Source organism: Dendropsophus ebraccatus, chromosome 3 (assembly GCF_027789765.1).
Source record: "Dendropsophus ebraccatus isolate aDenEbr1 chromosome 3, aDenEbr1.pat, whole genome shotgun sequence".
NCBI lineage: Eukaryota > Metazoa > Chordata > Amphibia > Anura > Hylidae > Dendropsophus > Dendropsophus ebraccatus.
Genome location: NC_091456.1, coordinates 34842935 through 34870007, shown reverse-complemented (window position 1 = coordinate 34870007; position 27073 = coordinate 34842935). Strand labels below are relative to the sequence as shown.

At 45.2% G+C, this 27073-nt stretch overlaps 2 protein-coding genes across 2 annotated transcripts in view; one reads left to right on the top strand and one right to left on the bottom strand.

Annotated features, from left to right (window-relative positions):
* SSH1 (slingshot protein phosphatase 1) overlaps nucleotides 1-4352 on the bottom strand; it is a 36384-nt gene extending 32032 nt beyond the window's left edge. Inside the window, exon 1 of the mRNA XM_069961400.1 lies at nucleotides 3931-4352. Coding sequence (XP_069817501.1) covers nucleotides 3931-3996 — 66 coding nt within the window. The 5' untranslated portion in view covers nucleotides 3997-4352. The remainder of the gene's footprint in view (nucleotides 1-3930) is intronic.
* Nucleotides 4353-7956: 3604 nt separating this feature from the next.
* The window catches only part of DAO (D-amino acid oxidase), a 67653-nt gene continuing 48536 nt past the window's right edge, over nucleotides 7957-27073 (top strand). The window contains exon 1 of the mRNA XM_069961396.1: nucleotides 7957-8020. The gene's annotated coding sequence lies outside the window, so the exon portion shown is untranslated. The remainder of the gene's footprint in view (nucleotides 8021-27073) is intronic.

Genomic DNA, 27073 nt, shown 5'->3' with positions numbered 1-27073 from the left:
CAAACGTTACCATATTGCATTCTTTTTTACGATTTCACCTATTTATATCTTCAAAAATAATATATTTGGAATTCCGTCATACATGTTATGGTAAAATGAAAGACGCCATTACACAGTACAACTATTCCTGTAACAAATAAGCCATTACATGGCCTTGTAGATAGAAAACTGAAAGTGCTAGAGCTCATAGAAGGGGAGGAGGGAAAAACGAAAGCGCAAAGATCAAAATTTGCGCGGTCCACTGGGTCATTTTGGGCCTGGTCCTCAAAGGGTTAAAGACTAAATTATATGGGCTTGTGTATAAATGGAACCCTATTACACAGTCCAGACTTCAGTCTTCCAGTACTTTTCAGCTGCTGTATGTCCTGCAAGATGTGGTGTTACTTTCCAGTGTGACACAGTGCTCTCTGCTGCCTCCTCTGTCCATGTCAGGAACTGTCCAGAGTAGTAGAGGTTTTCTATGGAAATTCGCGACTACTCTGGACAGTTGCTGACACTGACAAAGGTGTCACACTGGAAAGAAAACACCACTTCCTGCAGGACATACAGCAGCTGAATGGTACTGGAAGAATGGAGATTTTTAAATAGAAGTAGATTACCAATCTAGAAACATAGAATATTGTAGGCAGAAAAAGACCACTGGGTCCATCTAGTCTGCCCTTTTAGTATTTCCCTTATTATTATCTTAGGATAGACATATGTATATCCCAGGCAGGTTTAAATTCTGTTATTGTAGATTTACCAATTACCCCCGTTATATTTTACCAATTACAAGTCTATATAAATTTCTGACACTAGCTGATTTGAAACAAAAGAAATTATATATATTCATCAGGATGCATACTATGAATTCTTGTCTAAGGTTACCCACACCCGTTCCTACATACACACCTTCCCCCCTCCCCTGCTAGATCAGCAACCGTTCACTGAGCCTATTCCATGGCACGACTATCGTGCTGCAAGGGCTTCTAGGGAAATGATGGAATGAATTCTATAATTTCCCCTTGCGACATAGAATTTGCTTACCGTATCGCCTCTATGCTCCCCCCAGCCTGTCCGCTCTGCTACCGTCCGCCTCTGCCGCCTCTCTGCTCCCCGTTCCACTCGTTTCCCCTGCTATTCGCCTCCTGCTCCCCCGGCTTGTCCGCTTCGCTCCCCGTCCGCCCCCGCCACCATGGGAGGTGTGCCGCTCTGCTTCCCGTCCACCTTTGGTCCCGTCTAACCCGCCCTGTGACATGTCTCCTGCTCCCCCGACCCGTCCGCTCTGCTCCCCGTCCGCCCCAATGCCGTATGCCTGCCGGGAGGTGTGCCACTCTGACCCACCACCAAATGCCTGCCGGGAGGTGTGCCGCTCTGCTCCCCCCGTCCGCCTCTGTATGCCTGCCGGGAGTTCTCGTCCCACCCCCGCCACCATATGCCTGCAGAGGAGGTGTGCCGCTCTGCTCCCCCGTCCACCTCCGCCGCCAATTATAGAGCCAGGCAACTCCTCGATCGTTCATTCCGTCATTTCCCGAGATTTAATCAAATCCCTGGATTCTATGATTTCACTGCAACGTATATATACTGTATATATATATTAGCAATGTCCGTGCAGCCCTTGCCTTTGGTGTAAAATAAAGTATACACATTACCTTTCCAGGCTCCCAGGTGTCCTTCTGGCTTCTCCCTGCGAGAACTACAGAGCCAGAGCCAATCAGTGAGCAGCCTGCCACTTCAGAGAGCGGCCCTGCAGCTCTCGCAGCGGCTGCAGGGTGCAGGAGAAGCCAGGAAGACAACGGGGAGCCGGCAGAAGCACCAGGGGGCGTGAAGAGACAACATATATACTCTATTCTGTTTTTTATACATACATCAGCCACATAATGCTATTACACGTAGTGATGAGCACCCGATGATTTTAGGTCACTTCTATGGGAGCTGTGCTGCGATAACTGCTGTGCTGTCAGTCCCTCTGCCGGGACCCCCAACAATCAATATTATCTGTTGGAAAAAGCAGCAGCAAATGCTCATGTGCGCAATTTTATGCAGTAATTTTGAGAACACCCTTGAACAAAAATATCCTGGTATTGAGTGTCTGCAGCCGCTTTTCATCTCTATGGTAAGAGACTACAAACAAGCCTGTCTAGTGTAACCTTACAGTCACACACCCATCCATCTGTCTAGGTTGTAGGTTACCCAGAGGCGGGGCGCACAGGGAAGGGCTACGTCACCTAGCTTATTCCCTGCACCGGCACAACTGCCATGTCATCAGGCACGCTAAGCGTTATGAGGTGTGTAATACACTAAGGCTGGGTTCACACTACGTTTTTGCAATCGGTTTTCCTCATCCGTTTTGTGCAAAAAAAAAAGAGAAAATTGATCAAAATGAATCCTTTTTATTATTGGACACAAAAATTAGGTTAACAACGTTTTTGCGTACATTAAAAAACATTTTTTGATCGTTTTTTTTTATAATGGAAGTCAAAGGAAAAAAAACGGATGCACACAAATGCAAACGTTTGCAAAAAACGTAGTGGGAACCCAGCCTTACCTATTACATTGCGCTGATATTTAAAGGGGTACTCCGGGCTGGGGGTCTTCTTTTTCCTATGGCCGGGGAGGAGGTGGATGAGGGCAATGACGTCCCCTTACCTTCCCGGTTCCAGCGCCACGTACCGGATCGCGCCAGCGTCAGTGACCAGGAAGCGGCCGAGCAGCACCGAACGGGAGCGGCGCGATCCGGTACACGGCACAGGAGCCAGGAAGGTAAAGGAACATCATTGCCCTCAAGGCATGATGGGACTTGTAGTTTTGCAACAGCTGGAGGGCCGAAGGTTCTCCATCCCTGCATCAGGGTAGGTTCACACTACGGAACCCGAGCGGAGAATTTCTGATGGATTCCGTAGCTTGTACCCGTTCACGGCCGCGTGCCTTTCTGCTGGCTCCAGAGACACCATTCTATGGGCGGCCCGATTCCGCTATCCACCGAAAGAATTGATGTGTCAATTCTTTGGGTAGAATGCGTAATCCACCCGTGCATAGAATGGTGTCTGTGGCACGGGCGGAGAGGTACGCGGCCGTGAACGGGTACAAGCTACGGAATCTGTCAGAAATTCTCCGCTTGGGTTCCGTAGTGTGAACCTACCCTAAAGGATAAAAAAACAGCTGACAAAAAGCAGCTATACTCCCCTACCCTGATCCCTTGCCGCATCCATTTCGATGGTGTTCAGTGCCTCCTTCTTTCATTTGGACGCAGGTAAACACTTGGTCGGCCAGCTGCTGGCTCAGGTAAGTCACTGAACCCATATGCAACAGTTTTGTGGAAGGAACATGGTCTTTAAATGTAAAGATGGGCATACTTATTCAAGAACCAGCCAAAACCACCAATATCAGAGATTGGCTGACCTTCAGCCCTCTAGCTGTTGCAAAACTACAATTTGTACTACAATTGTAGTTTTGCAACAGCTGGAGGGCCAAAGGTTCCCCATCCCTGATCTAAAGCATAAGGCGGTGGCTTCCTCATAGCTGGACTGGGCATGGTGGATTTCAATACCTGTTCCCTTTTCCTCAGGGAGATAAGCCGCCACCAGAGGCTTGGCAGCAGCTTGTGTATGGGGGATCAGGAGAGATGGCTGTAGACATTAGGACCTGTATGACCCCCTATCTGGGTGGCGAGGTGGTGCCCCCAGGCTCTATGGTATCAGACCCCTCTGCAGGTGCACACTGGCGCCCCCTCTGGTGGGACCCCGCCATGTCTGCTTCATGTGCACTGACTGAGAATCTAACAGAAACTCCACAGAAAGTTGTTTCAGCTACAAGTCCCATTAGTGGTGTAGACGGGTGTAGACGGGGGCAGCCGGTACCGGCACATGTCCGCTCTATCCCGGCCCGGGCCTGTGTCGCCTGCCCAGTCCCCGCTCTTTCCTAAGCCCCGGCTGCGGGGGAAGCTCTCACCTCGCTGGTGCTGGCGGAGGAGGCGGCGCTGGGTGTCGGGGACCGCTGGAGAGTCACTAAGGCCATGGTTACCGGTCAGATGGGCTCGGCGTGTCCCGGGGCTCCGGAGCTGTCAGCGCTGCTCACCGGCCGCCTCCGGCCACTGCATCCCCGTGATTGCGGCGCCACAGCTCAGCGCATCCCGCCCAGACAGACGGGCCAGGGCCGGCGGGAGCCTGTGCGTTATGGCCGGTGCTGCTGCTGCTGCTGACCCCGGTGCGATGCTCTGTCCCCGCAGGGAACCCTGACTCCTCCTCCCGGGAGGTGGATAACGGAGCCGGGCGGAGGGGTGGTCGCTGCTGGGATCTCCGGGGCCGGTGCGCTGCGGGGTCAGCTCCGGGGACTGCCCTCTGCGCTATGGAGATACCGAGTATACCGGCCTATAGTGACTGCACAGTATGGGGAACGGCGGGACAGATAGGTGTATAGGGGTAATGCGCCCCCTACTGTACATTATAGGACTAAACAGGTCCCTAAAGAGGTCCCCTACCTACTGTACATTATAGGACTAACAGGTCCCTAAAGAGGTCCCCTACCTACTATACATTATAGGACTAAAGAGGTCCCCTACCTACTGTACATTATAGGACTAAACAGGTCCCTAAAGAGGTCCCCTACCTACTGTACATTATAGGACTAACAGGTCCCTAAAGAGGTCCCCTACCTACTATACATTATAGGACTAAAGAGGTCCCCTACCTACTGTACATTATAGGACTAAAGAGGCCCCCTACCTACTGTACATTATAGGACTAAAGAGGTCCCCTACCTACTATACATTATAGGACTATAGCAAGTCCCTAAAGAGGTCCCCTACCTACTGTACATTATAAGACTAAAGAGGTCCTCTACCTACTGTACATTATTAGACTAAAGAGGCCCCCTACCTACTGTACATTATTAGACTAAAGAGGTCCCCTACCTACTATACATTATACGAGTATAGCAAGTCACTAAAGAGGTCCCCTACCTACTGTACATTATAGGACTATAGCAAGTCACTAAAGAGGTCCCCTACCTACTATACATTATAGGACTAAAGAGGTCCCCTACCTACTATACATTATAGGACTATAGCAAGTTACTAAAGAGGTCCCCTACCTACTGTACATTATAGGACTAAAGAGGTCCCCTACCTACTATACATTATAGGACTATAGCAAGTCCCTAAAGAGGTCCCCTACCTACTGTACATTATAAGACTAAAGAGGTCCTCTACCTACTGTACATTATTAGACTAAAGAGGCCCCCTACCTACTGTACATTATTAGACTAAAGAGGTCCCCTACCTACTATACATTATACGAGTATAGCAAGTCACTAAAGAGGTCCCCTACCTACTGTACATTATAGGACTATAGCAAGTCACTAAAGAGGTCCCCTAGCTACTATACATTATAGGACTAAAGAGGTCCCCTACCTACTATACATTATAGGACTATAGCAAGTTACTAAAGAGGCCCCCTACCTACTGTACATTATTAGACTAAAGAGGTCCCCTACCTACTGTACATTATAAGACTAAAGAGGTCCCCTACCTACTGGACATTATAGGACTATAGCAAGCTACTAAAGAGGTCCCCTAACTACTGTACATTATAGGACTATAGCAAGTTACTAAAGAGGTCCCCTACCTACTGTACATTATAGGACTATAGCAAGTTACTAAAGAGGTCCCCTACCTACTGTACATTATAGGACTATAGCAAGTTACTAAAGAGGTCCCCTACCTACTGTACATTATAAGACTAAAGAGGTCCCCTACCTACTGTACATTATAGGACTATAGCAAGTTACTAAAGAGGTCCCCTACCTACTGTACATTATAGGACTATAGCAAGTTACTAAAGAGGTCCCCTACCTACTGTACATTATAAGACTAAAGAGGTCCCCTACCTACTGTACATTATAGGACTATAGCAAGTTACTAAAGAGGTCCCCTACCTACTGTACATTATAGGACTATAGCAAGTCCCTAAAGAGGTCCCCTACCTACTGTACATTATAAGACTAAAGAGGTCCTCTACTTACTGTAAATTATAGGACTATAGCAAGTCCCTAAAGAGGTCCCCTACCTACTGTACATTATAGGACTATTACAAATCACTAAAGGGGTCCCCTACCTACTGTACATTATAGGAGTAAAGAGGCCCCCTACCTACCTACTTCAGGTGAGATGCGGGCAGGGTGGAGACGGGTGCCGCGGGCGGCCTGCCACCGGGTGAGATGCTGAGGGGGCTCACAGCGGCCGGCTGGCTATCAGGTGAGATTCGGAGGGGGGTGCCGCGGGCGGCCAGGGGAGCACATGGTGGGGGGAAATGGGGTTACACAGTGTGGTATGGGGGCTGCTTTCAGAGAGAGAGACAGTGATCAGCAGCAGCAGCTGTCACTGTCTCAGTGTCCTCAGTGTTACAAGCGCTAACCCAGCCCATTGAAGAGACTGAGACACCTGATGCCGTCTCGGAGGGCGGGGGCCAGGAGCAGGGAGTGGAGACAGGTTGGACTGAGAGCTGATGATTCTATGCATTTGGTGGGGGTGAATGCATCTAGATAACAGCAAAACTGTGCAAAATCCATAATAACTTTACATTGGAAAGATGGAAAGCTATGGGTAGGCAACATATTAATGCAAAAATTATTTTGGGGGGAATACCCCTTTAAGCTCCATTCACTTCAATAGAACAGAGCAGCAAAACCTGCACCCAAGCTGAAGACAAGAGCGGTGCTGTCTCTAGAAGAAAATGGCCATGTTTTTGTAGCGCTGGATAACCCCTTTAAACATGTTTAAAGGTCACGATCAATCTGCTAAGCGTTGCCCTGTGTAATAGGATCGGTGGCAGCAGACCACCACTGAATTCAATGGGCAGCCCGAACGACCGAAGGATCAATTGGGCGGCCCCTGCTCCCTGCTTACTGTCTGTGCCTGTAATAGTAGAGTGCAGCGAGTAGGGAACGAGGGGGAAGCAAGCACTCAGCTGGGGCCATCGGTTTCCCGTTGCATCAACCTGTGTAATACGGTCTTTAGGATCCAGGTCTGTCTATAGCTTAAAGGTCATATTACACATCACGATATAGAGGAGGAAATGAGCTCCTGCCTGTCAGATCAGTGCTCGCTTCCTCACTGTTCCCTGCTCGCTGCCTGTGCTATTACCTGCCTGTGCAGGGAGCTGCCCGGACAATTCTTAGCTCCTCCAGGTGGCCCATTGAAGTCAGTGGCGGTCTGCTGCCACCATTCCTATTACACGAAGCAACGTGCAACTGGCCAACACTATCCTGATCAGGATTTTACAACATGTTGAAAGACCCCCGGAGTCTCCCCTATGGGTATTATGGATCCATACATACTGCAGCTACTGTGGAATATGGGATTCAAGAGCAGAGTTTTCACTTAAGTGGAGAACCATGTATAGTTGTATAAAAATGCATGAAGTGCATTAGAGATGAGCGAACCTGGAGCATGCTCAAGCCCATCCGAACCCGAACCTTCGGCATTTGATTAGCGGGGGCTGCTGAACTTGGATAAAGCTCTAAGGTTGTCTGGAAAACATGGATACAGCCAATGACTATATCCATGATTTCCACATAGCCTTAGGGCTTTATCCAACTTCAGCAGCCACCGCTAATCAAATGCCGAAAGTTCAGGATCGGATGGACTCGAGCCCAAACCAGGTTCGCTCCTCTCTAATCTGCATCCATTTATCTAGGATCCTCAGTGATTCTGTCCAGCATTTTGCAGCAGATAGGAGCTATAAGAACTGGCTGAATTAGAAGGGTTCTCCTCCCACTTTTGACCTTGTAGTGGATGTTGACTTGAATGGCTTCTGTAATTTCCCAGCATTATCTGTTGCCAGCTCTTGGAGGGTAATAAGTAAATGTATTACACGGTTATACACTCGTCTTTGTGCCGCACTGTGTAAATATTAAATGGTGACATATGATCAGAACGACCTTTGCCCCCTTATATAACTTAACCTTTGGTTGTTATAGTTGGCGTATAAATTGACAGGAGGCCACACAGACATCGGCTCCTGCTGGGCTGAAAAGCTGACAGGTGAGTTGTGAAATGTCGTAGTATCATCTGCAGATTATATATATATTCAATATATTTGTTTGCCGAACACTGTACGGCTATGCTGACATCTGCGATTGCCATACGTCCTCTGTATATGAGGACGGCCATAGACTGTGGTATTCCTGGCAGAACATCTAGTCTCCTAGCGGCTACATCCAGTCCATTTACAAGCTGTCATTTTGCAGGACGCCAGTATTACGGGCAGGATGTCGGGTTGTTGTTGTCGTCTTTATTCATTTATTAATGCAGGCGTGTCAAACTGCAGCCCTCCAGCTGTTGCAAAACTACAATTCCCATCATGCCTGGATTGCTAAAGCTTAGGCTTAGACTGTCCAAGCATTCTGGGAATTGTAGTTTTGCAACAGCGGAAGGCCCATGAATCTGATTGGTTACAATGCGATATTTCCTTCAATTCTTTCCAATTTATTTTGCCCTAGTATTAAAGGAGAAGTCCAGACATTTCTTAAATCTGGCAGGAGCATGAACTTACAGTATTTTCCTGCCTATAAGACTACTTTTTAACCCAGGAAAATCTTCTCAAAAGTCAGGGGTCGTCTTATACGCCGGGTATCGTCTTATAAGGCAGATGCTTAAAAAACTTCGGAACATGACCAGAGAATCTGTGGTCGCCGCATACGGTGGGGGGAGCTGTATCCCTGCCGTATGCAGCGACTGTATGAAGGGGAGAGCAAGCTGCAGGTGTCCAGGATATGGAAAAAAGACATAGAGTAGAGTGGATCTGTGCCCAGAGAATCACACCTCTTTCACCCATCTGGCCTGCCCTTATATCCTACCAGCATTACTGTGCCTCCTTCTCTGCCTCTTGCTGCTGTCTGATGTTTTTTATTAATTTTTATTTAGTGTGCGTTGGAAGAGCGGTAGTCTTTTACAACGAGTATATCCCAAACTCTCAGTTTTTACTGGAAAAGTTGTGGGTCGTCTTATACTCCAGAAAATACGGTACCTCTCCCTGTGCCCGCAGTGAGTGGCTGGGCCCCTCCGAAAGGCATTTTCACCTGAGGTGTGATGATGTCACAACTAAGAGGAAGATGCCTGTTCCGGCTGATGAACTCTCAGCCGGGTTGTGATGTGTCAGCGCAGAAAATACCAGAGACCAGCAGGGGTCCCGAGGTGGGTCCTGCTGCGTCCCGCTGCTCACCGCCAGCACGGGGAGATGTAAGTTGGTACTCCTGGTCAAATTCCCTCCTGCTCCTGCCGGCTGCCAGATTTTAAAAATGGCCGGACTTCTCCTTTAAAGTGTCACTGTTCTTTGGGAAAACTTTTGCGTAGAGACATTTCAAATGTTTTGAATGGTCTAGTGTTCAGACCCGTACCAATCGTCAGACAGGGGCGTAGCTAGAATTCATGGGGCCCCATAGCAAAAAACTGTACGGGGCCCCATGAATCCTGTACGCTCCCCCCCCCCTCACTGCCAAACACAGACAATGACGCACATATACACACACAGAGGCCCCATTAACATATATACAGATACGCCACTGACATGCACACATATATACGCTGTAATGGGATTACACAAGTGCTGATGTATACACCATGAGTAAACTGTACACAGGAAAATCCTCTCAGTGTAATAAGAAATACTCAACCAGAAATAAAAGAAAATGCAGCAGATATTAATGGTGGGTTCTTTTATTAGAGCCCAGCATTAGTAGAAGCTGCTGCAGAACATCTTTGGGAGCAAACCTGTCAATCATTTGAGACACAACTGACATACACAAACACACATATACACCAGTGCTACAGACATTGCTTACATACACACACACACACACACACACACACACACACATAGATACATACACATACTGACATATACATATACCCACAGATACATATATACACACACTCACTGACACACATACACATACAGCACTTACAGCTACCAGGCTTCCCCCCTCCTCCTCCTGTAGTTGGGGCTGATCTTCACATTCAAGTATTCAGGACCTTTGGGTCATGTGACCATAAGGTCCTTCATCCCTCTCCTGTGCCGTGCAGGACCTGGCAGGTCCTGCTCCTCTGTTCAGCCTGCTCACCCAGCACTACAGTGAGGGGGCTGAACAGTGCAGTGGCGGGTCACTCTTCCTCCCTGGACCCCTGGGGGTACAATGGTCCGATGTCAGTACCTACCATGAAGGCAGAAAGAAAGAGCGGCGCTCCATAGCACAGGTCAGATAGTACAATCGGTGTGAGTATGTCAAGAAAACTCTCACCTGTAGGGGTTGTGCAGTGAGAGGCACAACACTCGAATAAACATGTAGCTGGACCGCAGCCTCTCCCCCGATAGGTCCAATGGGATCTATGGCAATGCAGAAAAAACACCTCCTCTCCGTGGGTGGGGAGTTAACGGGCGCAGGTCCAAGCATGAAGGCAGGACAAATGTGCGATGAAACAGGTTTATTAAAATGCTTAAAAGGCGACACAACGCGTTTCTAAACCGGACTGGTTTCTTTGTCAAGTGTCATATGCCAAACAGGAAACGGAGCTGACTTATATCACACCCCTAATAATGACATCACAGATGACTCACAAATGGAAAAATGGAAAGAAAGAAAAAAACCAAGTAATGATAAAAATATAAATGTCAGTAATATATACACTCAACGCCCACTTTATTAGGTACACCATGCTAGTAACGGGTTGGACCCCCTTTTGCCTTCAGAACTGCCTCAATTCTTTGTGGCATAGATACAACAAGGTGCTGGAAGCATTCCTCAGAGATTTTGGTCCATATTGACATGATGGCATCACACAGTTGCCGCAGATTTGTCGGCTGCACATCCATGATGCCAATCTCCCGTTCCACCACATCCCAAAGATGCTCTATTGGATTGAGATCTGGTGACTGTGGAGGCCATTTGAGTACAGTGAACTCATTGTCATGTTCAAGAAACCGGTCTGAGATGATTCTAGCTTTATGACATGGCGCATTATCCTGCTGAAAGTAGCCATCAGATGTTGGGTACATTGTGGTCATAAAGGGATGGACATGGTCAGCAACAATACTCAGGTAGGCTGTGGCATTGCAACAATGCTCAATTGGTACCAAGGGGCCCAAAGAGTGCCAAGAAAATATTCCCCACACCATGACACCACCACCACCAGCCTGAACCGTTGATACAAGGCAGGATGGATCCATGCTTTCATGTTGTTGACGCCAAATTCTGACTCTACCATCCGAATGTCGCAGCAGAAATCGAGACTCATCAGACCAGGCAACGTTTTTCCAATCTTCTTCTGTCCAATTTCGATGAGCAAATTGTAGCCTCAGTTTCCTGTTCTTAGCTGAAAGGAGTGGCACCCGGTGTGGTCTTCTGCTGCTGTAGCCCATCTGCCTCAAAGTTCGACGTACTGTGCGTTCAGAGATGCTCTTCTGCCTACCTTGGTTGTAACGGTTGGCTATTTGAGTCACTGTTGCCTTTCTATCAGCTCGAACCAGTCTGCCCATTCTCCTCTGACATCAACAAGGCATTTCCGCCCACAGAACTGCCGCTCACTGGATGTTTTTTTCTTTTTCAGACCATTCTCTGTAAACCCTAGAGATGGTTGTGCGTGAAAATCCCAGTAGATCAGCAGTTTCTGAAATACTCAGACCAGCCCTTCTGGCACCAACAACCATGCCACGTTCAAAGGCACTCAAATCACCTTTCTTCCCCATACTGATGCTCGGTTTGAACTGCAGGAGATTGTCTTGACCATGTCTACATGCCTAAATACACTTGCCGAGTTGCCGCCATGTGATTGGCTGATTAGAAATTAAGTGGTAACGTGCAGTTGGACAGGTGTACCTAATAAAGTGGCCGGTGAGTGAATTGCAATACGTGGGACGTTCGTGAATTGCAATACGTGGGACGCACCATTCAGATGGTGCGTTCACGAATGAATAAACATAGATCTAATATCCGCAAAGGATACTTACTACACAGTGTTTCTAAACACTTCTTCTTAAAACATAATTGTGATCCCAGTAGTCTTAAACTTACTATTTTAGAGCAGATTTCAGAAAAACGCCCCAACAGATTTAGACATTTAATAAATCGAGAATCCTTTTGGATCTTCAAGCTATGCACATTGTCACCTTATGGGTTAAATGAAATGATCGAAAACATCCACTGAGATATATCTATGTATTATTTATTTATTTATTTATATAACATAAATGACTTTGTACACACGTTTATACCTCTTTATTTATAACACTAACCAATTATATATTACTGACATTTATGCATGTATAATAATGCCCACATCTTGTATGCTGATAAGTTTTCAATATCTAGTTTTATTATTGCTCTAGGTCATATATTTTTATCATTACTTGGTTTTTTTCTTTCTTTCCTTTCTTCCATTTGTGAGTCATCTGTGATGTCATTATTAGGGGTGTGATATAAGTCAGCTCTGTTTCCTGTTTGGCATATGACACTTGACAAAGAAACCAGTCCAGTTTAGAAACGCGTTGTGTCGCCTTTTAAGCATTTTAATAAACCTGTTTCATCGCACATTTGTCCTGCCTTCACTCTTGGACCTGCGCCCGTTAACACCCCACCCACGGAGAGGAGGTGTTTTTTCTGCATTACCATGAAGGCAGGGCAGGCTTCCTCGGGCCCCCTTCCTGCAGGGGCCCCATAGCAGTCGCCTTCCCTGCCTTCATGGTAGCTACGCCACTGTTGTCAGAGCAAGCGGGGAGAGGACCAAGCTGCAGGGTGTCCTCTTCCCCCTCTGTGTCAGCATAATCAGTCAGGCTCTATAGAGCTCCATTATAAGTCCAAATGATCATGTGACACAGAGCCAGGAGAGGATTGCGCTTAGCATGGTCTTCTCCCCGCTCATTCTCCCGATCGGTACGGGTCTGAACACTCAGACCCGGACCAATCAAAACTTTTGACATGTCTTTATGACATGTCAAAAGTTTTGCAACATGACAGTGACACTTGAAAAGTTGAGGAGATTGTATGCGGATGAATTCCTTTTAGATATGGGTCCGTCTACAGAAGCAAACAAGTCACTCGCGCTATACAATATGGTTTCTCAACTTCAAGGGAAAATTTAGCAAAAAAGGAAATAACGGTAATTATTAGGAAAGGAATTATTCTGAAAACCTAATACATTCTGTTTTGTCCAGGCTATTTGTATTAACTGGCGGTTTAAACATAGTTTGGTAACATGGATCTCTATTGTATAGAGAATACAGAAGGGCTGGTGGATGTTCCAATCAGTTCTAACACTTTTGAACAGAGATTGTGGCTTTATGTGTAGGGATAATGCAAATGATCTAGGTAATATAGGAAAAATGAGTATATATACATATTTTCCATATGCCTCCTTCACCGTTGTGTGACATCGTAAGAGAGGAATTGTGTCTAAAAATTGTATGCCTGATCACAGAATGTAACTTCAACTAAACAGAGGGCAATGGGCATCAATCCATTTATTTATAGTGGTGCCTTGGATTCCCATAAGGGATTATTGAAATGCAGACAAATGGTTCCACACCCCAAAAATAGTGATTTAAAAAAAAAAAAAAAATCTGAATAACAGGTAAAACAAACATTTAGAAAGCTGGATATGCCATTATTATAAGTTACTGTAGAGTATAGCCAAGCAGCATGTGGAGTATAATGTATAGTAAGGGCATAAGAATGAAAATACAGCAGTAGTTTGTAGATACAGAATGGAACTGCAGATCCCCATGATGCAGTAGTGTAGTACAACAGGGCAGAATAGAGAAGCAGGGCTGCTGTCAGAGTTCTGTGGGGTCACATGACAGCAATGGGGAAGGGGTGTGTGTTCAGCTTGGACCAATCAGGAAGTGAGAATCACAGAGCTGTGCAGGAGGACAGTTACTTTTCTACACAGCAATATGAATGCAGGCACATTATAGCAGCATTGTGTATAGCTGAGTGTAAGTGCAGGCACATTATAGCAGCAGTGTGTATAGCTGAGTGTAAGTGCAGGCACATTAAAGCAGCAGTGTGTATAGCTGAGTGTGAGTGCAGGCACATTATAGCAGGAATGGAGAGGATGGGATACACAAGGGCTGACAGCAGGGGCTGGCTGGCAAATTTTAGCCCGGGGGGCAAGCACACAGCACTGGCCCATAAGTAGCAGGCTGGCGGCCCATCCTTTAAGGACCACTCTGGCCCTTACCTATAACATCTTCGTCATTTGTGACCAAATATCCTACTGTGCCCTGTGAAGGGATCAGAAGTCACTTTCCTGTATAAGTCTATGGGGCGGCTCAGCGATGACACGGAACGTACCCATAGACAGATGCTAGGAATGCTGGGTGACCTCTATCATACTGAGTATAAGATGCTGGAGAGCTGGGTGATCTCCATCATACTGAGTATAAAAAGCTGGAAAGCTGGGTGACCTCCATCCTACTGACTATAAGATGCTGGGAAAGCTGGGTGACCTCCATCATACTGAGTATAAGATGGTGGGAAAGCTGGGTGACCTCCATCATACTGAGTATAAGATGGTAGAAAAGCTGGGTGACCTCCATTATACTGACTACAAATACAAGATGCTGGGAAAGCTGGGGTTTCTGTATTTTTTTTTCCAATAGTTTATATCACTGCTGTGGTCCTGTGGGTATAGGCATTCTTCTTTTTAGAACACCCCCCTCGTGTGTGCACCCCCCATTAGTAAAAATAATAATAAACAAAACAACAAACACACATACTTATATGTATCCTCTATGTACTCCTGTATATATGTATCCTCTATGTACTCCTGTATATGTCTCCTCCTGTATATATGTCCCCTCTATGTACTGCTGTGTATGTCTACTCCTGTATATATGTATCCTCTATGTACTGCTGTGTATGTCTACTCCTGTATATATGTATCCTCTATGTACTGCTGTGTATGTCTCCTCCTGTATATACTGTATGTATCCTCTATGTACTGCTGTATATATGTATCCTCTATGTACTGCTGTGTAGGTCTCCTCCTGTGTGTGTGTATATATATATATATATATATATATATATATATATATATTGTAGGGATCTTCCCGGGGGATGGTGTGTTTGGACACAGTTCAGGCAGCAAACTTGGGCTCATAAAATCAGCTTTGGGTGTTTATTTGTAGCATAAACGGTCCAGCAACATAAATACAGCAACACCGTGCAGTGAGAATAAACAAAACAAAAAGTCCTGCCCGTCTGGGCGCTTACTAATACAGCAGGTTACCTCTCTGTCACTTCACTTGGCAGGTAATACTGCAGGGTGTGCATAAGCCCCAGCTCCCAGCGAACACACCATGCAGGCTGATCACTCCTGTCTGAGAGCAAACCAAGGATCCTCTGCAGGGCTTTTCTCTGTCAGGCTGATTAGGGTCAGAGACACCTGACCCCAAAACCTGACCTGGATCGGGGGGAGGGAATGGCAAATCCCACTACCAAAACCTACCCGCCATTCCATGTAAGTCCAGGCCCGGCAATAATAAATAATAGCTCAGCAGCATAACACTGCTGAGCACAGATGCCTCCTGGACTTACCATCTCACACTCCGTATTAACCTGGGTGAGATGTACACCCCCTCGAGCACTTTTCCCGTGACATGTCCACAATATATATATATATATATATATATATATATATATTCACGAGGGAATATGCAATGCAGGAAAATTTGGATCAGTGTAACATATATATATATATATATATATATATACACAGCAGTACATAGAGGATGCATATAGAGGAGACATATATACAGCAGTACATAGAGGAGACATATATACAGCAGTACAGAGGAGACATATATACAGCAGTACATAGAGGAGACATATATACAGCAGTACATAGAGGAGACATATATACAGCAGTACAGAGGAGACATATATACAGCAGTACATAGAGGAGACATATATACAGCAGTACATAGAGGAGACATATATACAGCAGTACAGAGGAGACATATATACAGCAGTACATAGAGGAGACATATATACAGCAGTACATAGAGGAGACATATATACAGCAGTACAGAGGAGACATATATACAGCAGTACATAGAGGAGACATATATACAGCAGTACATAGAGGAGACATATATACAGCAGTACATAGAGGATGCATATATACAGGAGTACATAGAGGATATATGATGTATCCTCTATGTACTCCTGTATATATGTATCATCTATATACTTCTGTATATATGTCTCCTATGTACTACTGTATATACTGTATGTATCATCTATATACTTCTGTATATATGTCTTCTCTATGTATTCCTGTATATATGCATACCCCCCAACTTTTGCTGGGGGGAAAGAGGGACATAGCCACGCCCATAACTGCGCTCTATGACCCCAAAGCCACATCATCTATTACCATTATATAAGTAACAAATATTATCACCACATAGTTACTTATACCACCATACCACTGGTGCCTCCATCTAGGTAGGGTGTAGTAGTGGAGGTATAGTGAATAAGGGGTGTAGTAGTACAGGTAAAGATGGGGGGTGTAGTAGTACAGGTAAAGATGAGGAGTGAGGTAGTACAGGTATAGATATAGGGGGTATTAGTAATACAGATGAGGGGCATTACTAGTAGTAGTACAGGTAAAGATGAGGGGTATGGTAGTACAGGTATAGATGAGGGGTGTAGTAGTAGTACAGGTATAAATGAGGAGTGTAGTAGTAGTACAGGTATAGATGAGGGGTGTATTAGTAGTACAGGTATAGATGAGGGGTGTAGTAGTAGTACAGGTACAGATGAGGAGTGTAGTAGTAGTACAGGTATAGATGAGGGATGTAGTAGTAGTACAGGTATAGATGAGGGGTGTAGTAGTACAGGTATAGATGAGGGGTGTAGTAGTAGTACAGGTATAGATGAGGGGTGTAGTAGTAGTACAGGTATAGATGAGGGATGTAGTAGTAGTACAGGTATAGATGAGGGGTGTAGTAGTACAGGTATAGATGAGGGGTGTAGTAGTAGTAAAGGTATAGATGAGGGGTGTAGTAGTAGTACAGGTATAGATGAGGGGTGTAGTAGTACAGGTATAGATGGGGGTGTAGTAGTACAGGTATAGATGGGGGTGTAGTAGTAGTACAGGTATAGATGGGGGTGTAGTAGTAGTAGTACAGGTATAGATGAGGGGTGTAGTAGTAGTAGTACAGGTAAAGATGAGGGGTGTAGTAGTAGTACAGGTAAAGATGAGGGGTATGGTAGTACAGGTATAAATGAGGGGTGTATTAGTAGTACAGGTATAGATGAGGGGCATTAGTAGTAGTAGTACAGGTATAGATGAGGGGTGTAGTAGTAGCACAGGTATAGATGAGGGGTGTGGTAGTAGTACAGGTATAGATGGGGGGTGTAGTAGTAGTACAGGTATAGATGAGGGTGTAGTAGTAGTAGTAGTACAGGTATAAATGAGGGGTGTGGTAGTAGTACAGGTATAGATGGGGGGTGTAGTAGTAGTACAGGTATAGATGGGGGTGTAGTAGTAGTACAGGTATAGATGGGGGTGTAGTAGTAGAGGAATAGATGAGGGGTGTAGTAGTAGTACAGGTATAGATGAGGGGTGTGGTAGTAGTACAGGTATAGATGGGGGGTGTAGTAGTAGTACAGGTATAGATGGGGGTGTAGTAGTAGTACAGGTATAGATGAGGGGTGTAGTAATAGTAGTACAGGTATAGATGAGGGGTGTAGTAGTACAGGTATAGATGAGGGGTGTAGTAGTAGTACAGGTAAAGATGAGGGGTGTAGTAGTACAGGTATAAATGAGGGGTGTAGTAGTAGTACAGATGAGGGGGATTAGTAGTACAGGTACAGATGTGGGCTGTAGTAGTACAGGTAAAGATGAGGGGTGTAGTAGTAATACGCGTATAGCTGAGGGGTCACTGGGGGAAACTGGGGCAGCTGGGGGTGACTGGGAGAGCTGGGGGTGTATGGGGCAAACTGGGGGAGCTGGGGGTGACTGGGAGAGCTGGGGGTGTATGGGGCAAACTGGGGCAGCTGGGGGTGACTGGGAGAGCTGGGGGTGTATGGGGCAAACTGGGGGAGCTGGGGGTGACTGGGAGAGCTGGGGGTGTATGGGGCAAACTGGGGTTGACTGAAGGGGGACTGGGAGAGCTGGGGGTGTATGGGGCAAACTGGGGGAGCTGGGGGTGACTGGGAGAGCTGGGGGTGTATGGGGCAAACTGGGGTTGACTGAAGGGGGACTGGGGACAGTTGGAGTTGACTGAAGGGGGACTGGGGCAGACTGGGGATGACGGAGGGGAAATGGGAAAGACTGGGGGTGACTGAGGGGGACTGGGGCAGACTGGGGGTGATTGAGGGGCACTGAGGCAGACTGGGGGTGACTCTAGGGGGACTGGGGCAGCTGGGGGTGATTGGGGCAGGAGTGCACATAGCCCTCCTCCTCTTCCTCTCACCCTGGCACACAAGTTCCCCTCCCCGCCACACATGCAGGTCCCCGGTCTTTGAAGGAGGCCGCAGGGACTGTAGTGGTGATATCACCTGCTCCAGAGACCGGGGACCTGCACGTGTGGCCGGGAGGGGAACAGGACGTGATATTTATAGCTCAGGCAGGTCAGTCGCAGCTCTATTAGGCGGACTGCCCGACCGCCCTGCACCTCACCTCCGGCCCGACACTCCACGCACCGCCATAAGCCCGCCATGCACCTCACCTCCGCGCTGCCCGCTTGACCTGCACCTCTTGCCCGGCCGCCAACCCGACAATCCATGCTGCTCCGCCTCCAATGATTTTTTGTGAAAATTTAATTTAAGATTTTCACAAAAAATCTAATCGATTCTAACCTTCTGGGCGAATTAATTTGATTACTCACCCAGCCCTAACTCCTCTGTATGTCTCCTCCTGTATATATGTATCCTCCATGTACCCCTGTATATATGTCTCCTCCTGTATATATGTATCCTCTATATACTCCTCTGTATGTCTCCTCCTGTATATATGTATCCTCCATGTACCCCTGTATATATGTCTCCTCCTGTATATATGTATCCTCTATATACTCCTCTGTATGTCTCCTCCTGTATATATGTATCCTCCTGTATATATGTCTCCTCCTGTATATATGTATCCTCTATATACTCCTCTGTATGTCTCCTCCTGTATATATGTATCCTCCATGTACCCCTGTATATATGTCTCCTCCTGTATATATGTATCCTCTATATACTCCTCTGTATGTCTCCTCCTGTATATATGTATCCTCCTGTATATATGTATCCTCCATGTACCCCTGTATATATGTCTCCTCCTGTATATATGTATCCTCTATATACTCCTCTGTATGTCTCCTCCTGTATATATGTATCCTCTATATACTCCTCTGTATGTCTCCTCCTGTATATATGTATCCTCTATATACTCCTCTGTATGTCTCCTCCTGTATATATGTATCCTCTATATACTCCTCTGTATGTCTCCTCCTGTATATATGTATCCTCTATATACTCCTCTGTATGTATCCTCCTGTATATATGTATCCTCCATGTACCCCTGTATATACAGTATGTCTCCTCCTGTATATATGTATCCTCTATATACTCCTCTGTATGTCTCCTCCTGTATATATGTATCCTCTATATACTCCTCTGTATGTATCCTCCTGTATATATGTATCCTCTATATACTCCTCTGTATGTATCCTCCTGTATATATGTATCCTCTATATACTCCTCTGTATGTCTCCTCCTGTATATATGTATCCTCCTGTATATATGTATCCTCTATATACTCCTCTGTATGTCTCCTCCTGTATATATGTATCCTCTATATACTCCTCTGTATGTATCCTCCTGTATATATGTATCCTCCTGTGTAGGTCTCCTGTATATATGTATCCTCCTGTATATATGTCTCCTCCTGTATATATGTATCCCCTATGTACCCCTCTGTATGTCTCCTCCTGTATATATGTATCCTCCTGTGTAGGTCTCCTGTATATATGTATCCTCCTGTGTAGGTCTCCTGTATATATGTATCCTCCTGTATATATGTATCCTCCTGTGTAGGTCTCCTGTATATATGTATCCTCCTGTATATATGTATACTCCTGTATATATGTCTCCTCCTGTATATATGTATCCTCTATATACTCCTCTGTATGTCTCCTCCTGTATATATGTATCCTCTATATACTCCTCTGTATGTCTCCTCCTGTATATATGTATCCTCTATATACTCCTCTGTATGTCTCCTCCTGTATATATGTATCCTCCTGTATATATGTCTCCTCCTGTATATATGTATCCTCTATATACTCCTCTGTATGTCTCCTCCTGTATATATGTATCCTCTATATACTCCTCTGTATGTCTCCTCCTGTATATATGTATCCTCCTGTGTAGGTCTCCTGTATATATGTATCCTCCTGTGTAGGTCTCCTGTATATATGTCTCCTCCTGTATATATGTCTCCTCCTGTATATATGTATCCTCTATGTACCCCTCTGTATGTCTCCTCCTGTATATATGTATCCTCCTGTGTAGGTCTCCTGTATATATGTATCCTCCTGTATATATGTCTCCTCCTGTATATATGTATCCTCCTGTATATATGTCTCCTCCTGTATATATGTATCCTCCTGTGTAGGTCTCCTGTATATATGTATCCTCCTGTGTAGGTCTCCTGTATATATGTATCCTCCTGTGTAGGTCTCCTGTATATATGTATCCTCCTGTATATATGTCTTCTCCTGTATATATGTATCCTCTATGTACCCCTCTGTATGTCTCCTCCTGTATATATGTATCCTCCTGTGTAGGTCTCCTGTATATATGTATCCTCCTGTATATATGTCTTCTCCTGTATATATGTATCCTCTATGTACCCCTCTGTATGTCTCCTCCTGTATATATGTATCCTCCTGTGTAGGTCTCCTGTATATATGTATCCTCCTGTATATATGTATCCTCCTGTATATATTTATCCTCCTGTGTAGGTCTCCTGTATATATGTCTCCTCCTGTATATATGTATCCTCCTGTGTAGGTCTCCTGTATATATGTATCCTCCTGTATATATGTCTCCTCCTGTATATATGTATCCTCCTGTATATATGTATCCTCCTGTGTAGGTCTCCTGTATATATGTCTCCTCCTGTATATATGTATCCTCCTGTGTATATGTATCCTCCTGTGTAGGTCTCCTGTATATATGTCTCCTCCTGTATATATGTATCCTCCTGTGTAGGTCTCCTGTATATATGTCTCCTCCTGTATATATGTATCCTCCTGTGTAGGTCTCCTGTATATATGTATCCTCCTGTATATATGTATCCTCCTGTATATATGTATCCTCCTGTGTAGGTCTCCTGTATATATGTCTCCTCCTGTATATATGTCTACTCCTGTATATATGTATCCTCCATGTACCCCTGTATATATGTATCCTCCTGTATATATGTATCCTCCTGTGTAGGTCTCCTGTATATATGTATCCTCCTGTGTAGGTCTCCTGTATATATGTCTCCTCCTGTATATATGTATCCTCCTGTGTAGGTCTCCTGTATATATGTATCCTCCTGTATATATGTATCCTCCTGTATATATGTATCCTCCTGTGTAGGTCTCCTGTATATATGTCTCCTCCTGTATATATGTATCCTCCTGTGTAGGTCTCCTGTATATATGTATCCTCCTGTATATATGTCTCCTCCTGTATATATGTATCCTCCTGTATATATGTATCCTCCTGTGTAGGTCTCCTGTATATATGTCTCCTCCTGTATATATGTATCCTCCTGTGTATATGTATCCTCCTGTGTAGGTCTCCTGTATATATGTCTCCTCCTGTATATATGTATCCTCCTGTGTAGGTCTCCTGTATATATGTCTCCTCCTGTATATATGTATCCTCCTGTGTAGGTCTCCTGTATATATGTATCCTCCTGTATATATGTATCCTCCTGTATATATGTATCCTCCTGTGTAGGTCTCCTGTATATATGTCTCCTCCTGTATATATGTCTACTCCTGTATATATGTATCCTCCATGTACCCCTGTATATATGTATCCTCCTGTATATATGTATCCTCCTGTGTAGGTCTCCTGTATATATGTATCCTCCTGTGTAGGTCTCCTGTATATATGTCTCCTCCTGTATATATGTATCCTCCTGTGTAGGTCTCCTGTATATATGTATCCTCCTGTATATATGTATCCTCCTGTATATATGTATCCTCCTGTGTAGGTCTCCTGTATATATGTCTCCTCCTGTATATATGTATCCTCCTGTGTAGGTCTCCTGTATATATGTATCCTCCTGTATATATGTATACTCCTGTATATATGTATCCTCCTGTATATATGTCTCCTCCTGTATATATGTATCCTCTATATACTCCTCTGTATGTCTCCTCCTGTATATATGTATCCTCTATATACTCCTCTGTATGTCTCCTCCTGTATATATGTATCCTCTATATACTCCTCTGTATGTCTCCTCCTGTATATATGTATCCTCCTGTATATATGTCTCCTCCTGTATATATGTATCCTCTATATACTCCTCTGTATGTCTCCTCCTGTATATATGTATCCTCTATATACTCCTCTGTATGTCTCCTCCTGTATATATGTATCCTCCTGTGTAGGTCTCCTGTATATATGTATCCTCCTGTGTAGGTCTCCTGTATATATGTCTCCTCCTGTATATATGTCTCCTCCTGTATATATGTATCCTCCTGTATATATGTCTCCTCCTGTATATATGTCTCCTCCTGTATATATGTATCCTCTATGTACCCCTCTGTATGTCTCCTCCTGTATATATGTATCCTCCTGTGTAGGTCTCCTGTATATATGTATCCTCCTGTATATATGTCTCCTCCTGTATATATGTATCCTCCTGTATATATGTATCCTCCTGTGTAGGTCTCCTGTATATATGTATCCTCCTGTGTAGGTCTCCTGTATATATGTATCCTCCTGTGTAGGTCTCCTGTATATATGTATCCTCCTGTATATATGTCTTCTCCTGTATATATGTATCCTCTATGTACCCCTCTGTATGTCTCCTCCTGTATATATGTATCCTCCTGTGTAGGTCTCCTGTATATATGTATCCTCCTGTATATATGTCTTCTCCTGTATATATGTATCCTCTATGTACCCCTCTGTATGTCTCCTCCTGTATATATGTATCCTCCTGTGTAGGTCTCCTGTATATATGTCTCCTCCTGTATATATGTATCCTCCTGTGTAGGTCTCCTGTATATATGTATCCTCCTGTGTAGGTCTCCTGTATATATGTATCCTCCTGTATATATGTATCCTCCTGTATATATGTATCCTCCTGTGTAGGTCTCCTGTATATATGTCTCCTCCTGTATATATGTATCCTCCTGTGTAGGTCTCCTGTATATATGTATCCTCCTGTATATATGTATCCTCCTGTATATATGTATCCTCCTGTATATATGTATCCTCCTGTGTAGGTCTCCTGTATATATGTCTCCTCCTGTATATATGTATCCTCCTGTGTATATGTATCCTCCTGTGTAGGTCTCCTGTATATATGTCTCCTCCTGTATATATGTATCCTCCTGTGTAGGTCTCCTGTATATATGTCTCCTCCTGTATATATGTATCCTCCTGTGTAGGTCTCCTGTATATATGTATCCTCCTGTATATATGTATCCTCCTGTATATATGTATCCTCCTGTGTAGGTCTCCTGTATATATGTCTCCTCCTGTATATATGTATCCTCCTGTGTAGGTCTCCTGTATATATGTATCCTCCTGTGTAGGTCTCCTGTATATATGTCTCCTCCTGTATATATGTATCCTCCTGTGTATATGTATCCTCCTGTGTAGGTCTCCTGTATATATGTCTCCTCCTGTATATATGTATCCTCCTGTGTATATGTATCCTCCTGTGTAGGTCTCCTGTATATATGTCTCCTCCTGTATATATGTCTCCTCCTGTATATATGTATCCTCCTGTGTAGGTCTCCTGTATATATGTATCCTCCTGTATATATGTATCCTCCTGTATATATGTATCCTCTATGTATCCCTCTGTATGTCTCCTCCTGTATATATGTATCCTCCTGTGTAGGTCTCCTGTATATATGTATCCTCTATGTCAGGAATAGGGAACCTTGGCTCTTCAGCTGTTGCAAAACTACAACTCCCATCATGCATGGACAGCCTATGGCTACCCAGGTATGATGGGAGTTGTAGTTGTGCACCAGCTGGAGAGCCTTGGTCCCCTCCCCCTGCCCTATGTCCTGCTGTGTAGGTACCTGGCTTCCTGCAGACACCATCTTCTCGGTCTTCAGGCTCTTCTAGCCCAGACACAGGAGAACCAGCTGGGAGGAGAGAGCGGCCTCTGGTGGCCGGAGGAAGATACTGCGTACAGCAGTTTGCTTTTTACCATAAGCCTCATAGGCTTATCTGCATAATGGCCATGAAGGGGGCGGGGCTTACCGTCATGGGGGCGGGGCTTCAGCGGCCGCTTCCAGCACAGACCAGATCCACAGCACAGCCACAGGTAAATAAAACTGAAGAGGGCGGGGCTGTAAGCAGGGGAGGCGGGGCACTGAGGACTCCAGCCAGCTGTCAGCAGCCATGCGGCCCTGACAACTGGGGGAAGAGCGGCCCAGGGGGCATATGCCCCCCTGCCCCCCGGCCCAGCCCGCCCCTGGCTGACAGAGACTGCAGGGAGCATGAAGGAATGAGCAGGGCAGATGTGGGCACAGTATAGCAGCACTCTCTGTCCCGGGAGAGAGGGGTTACAGCTATGAAGAGATTACCCCCACAGTCCTGTCCCCTGATGTGAGCCCCAGCCTGAAGTGGATCTGCTATGATCTGGAAGGTGAGGGAGACTTCCTGGGTCAGAGTACAGGGCTGTAGGCCCCTCTATGCAGGCTGTGCCCCTCCCCGACTTTCTCTCCCACCCAGTACATGGCGCTGTCACAATTTTGAAAAACTGTGAGCTCTTCATGCAAAACGCTCTCAATCCAAGTTACTCTTAAACCAAAGTATCACTGTGTATATAAATATGTGTTATATATGTCAGACAGCTCAGGCACCTTGCAAGGAAGGCCTCCCAAAGGATCTCTGGATTCTTGTTATCTTTTGCTGCCATCATTCGTCAGCTGCATATTCTCTATAAAATGGGGAAATGTATGGCCGATCATTTTTTGATAGTTTCAAACAATGTAGTCTGCTGACGAATGAGCGCTTGCTTGTGGATCGGCTGATCGCTGGCCCTATAACACAGGATCTGTTACATAAACTGCCCTGTCTAATAGGGCCCACAGGCTCAGGGGATGTAAATCTTGTGATTTATACTTTTGTCTTCTTGGGGAGATAGCAGTTAAATGATGGTAATTCTAAAGGCTATATAACTTTATTTCTTTATTTACTATTGTAGGTCATATGCTCTAGCAATTCCTTTCTGGTAATGTCAACTATTTTACTGCAGTGTGTCCCTAACTATTTGTATACTATTGCAATTTTTATTTATGTATATTGTAAATTCCATCTATCCAAGACACTCAACACTACTAATCATTACCTTGATATAATCATAATCTTTGCTACGTTTCGCTTCTTGGGATTCCATATTACATGTAATACTTGGGCATAGCGTGCAAGTCAAGGTTAGATAGATCCTCCCCATACACATGGATAATTATTCTCTTTAGGGAGGGGTAATGGCCCTATTCCACGGTACGATTATCGTTCGTTTTCGGACTATATCGACCACTACGGACGATAATCGTTCCGTGGAATAGAGGGCAACGATCAGCCGACATCGTTCATGTCGGCTGATCGTTGCAGTCGCTTGTTTTTCAACATGTTAAAAAACAAGCGACTGATATAGCAGCGATCTGCTGCCGTCGCTCCGTTGAATAGGAGCATCGGCAGCAGACGCTGCTATATCCTATGGGCTGCCCGGACGATCAGCGATCCTCCGAGCAGCCCCCCCGCAGCTCCCCGCCGCCCCTCCCGCACTCACCCGCTCGCTGCAGCCGCGTTGAATAGCGGCGGCAGCGAGCGGCGAACGAGGAGCAAACGAGCGCTAATAGCGCTCGTTTGCTCCTCTAAAACGACCCGTGGAATAGGGCCATAAGCCGCAGCCAGACAGCTCTGGCGGTAGCTTATCTCTTTGAGAACAAAGGAGTTGGGCAGTGAAGTTCCATCACACCTGATCATCTGTCGGTGAAGTCTTGGGTGACTCCCACAGACTTCAGCCGACATAAGTATAAATGGTATATATGGTGATCTTAAATCATGTAATCCTCCATGGATTTTAGCCAAAGCTTACAAAGAAGGCCACTGCCAATGGATTAAAACATTCTTCTGAATGGCTGTACTTTGTCTCCAACGGGTGGGGGTAGGTGGTCCATGCCACAGTAACATTTACATCAATGCCAGATTATCCACTTACACATTAGCCAGAGGGACATGCTGTATCTGCCGGCTTTCCTTCTTTCTATAGAGCATTATGGTTCGATCTCTAACTAATATGCAATGCATAGGCATCTTGCCATTCACGTGATAGAAAAGAATACATGATTCCCTAGACCAGGCCCCCATCTGAGATTGCTCTGTGCTGAAGCTCTTCTGTGCAATTGGATATATGGATATAACGGATATATGGTTGGATTTTTCACCTTTTCAGTGATTTAAGGGGTTATCCAGCGCTACAAAAACATGGCCACTTTCCCCCTACTGTTGTCTCCAGATCGGGTGGGGTTTTGAAACTCAGTTTCATTGAAGTAAATGGAGCTTAATTGCAAACTGCATCTGACCTGGAGACAACAGTAGGGGGAAAAGTGGCCATGTTTTTGTAGCACTGGATAACCCCTTTAAGCAATGCAACCCAATATGCTCATGGTGCAAAATAATAATCATTACATCAGTCTGTAATGATTTACCCTAAAACATACACAAATAGTGTTTTCATGGCAGATAGTATTAAGGCCCTATTACACGGAACGATTATTGTTTAAAAATTCGCTAAAACGATTAAAATGAACAATGATCTGTCTGTGTAATAACACCCAACAAT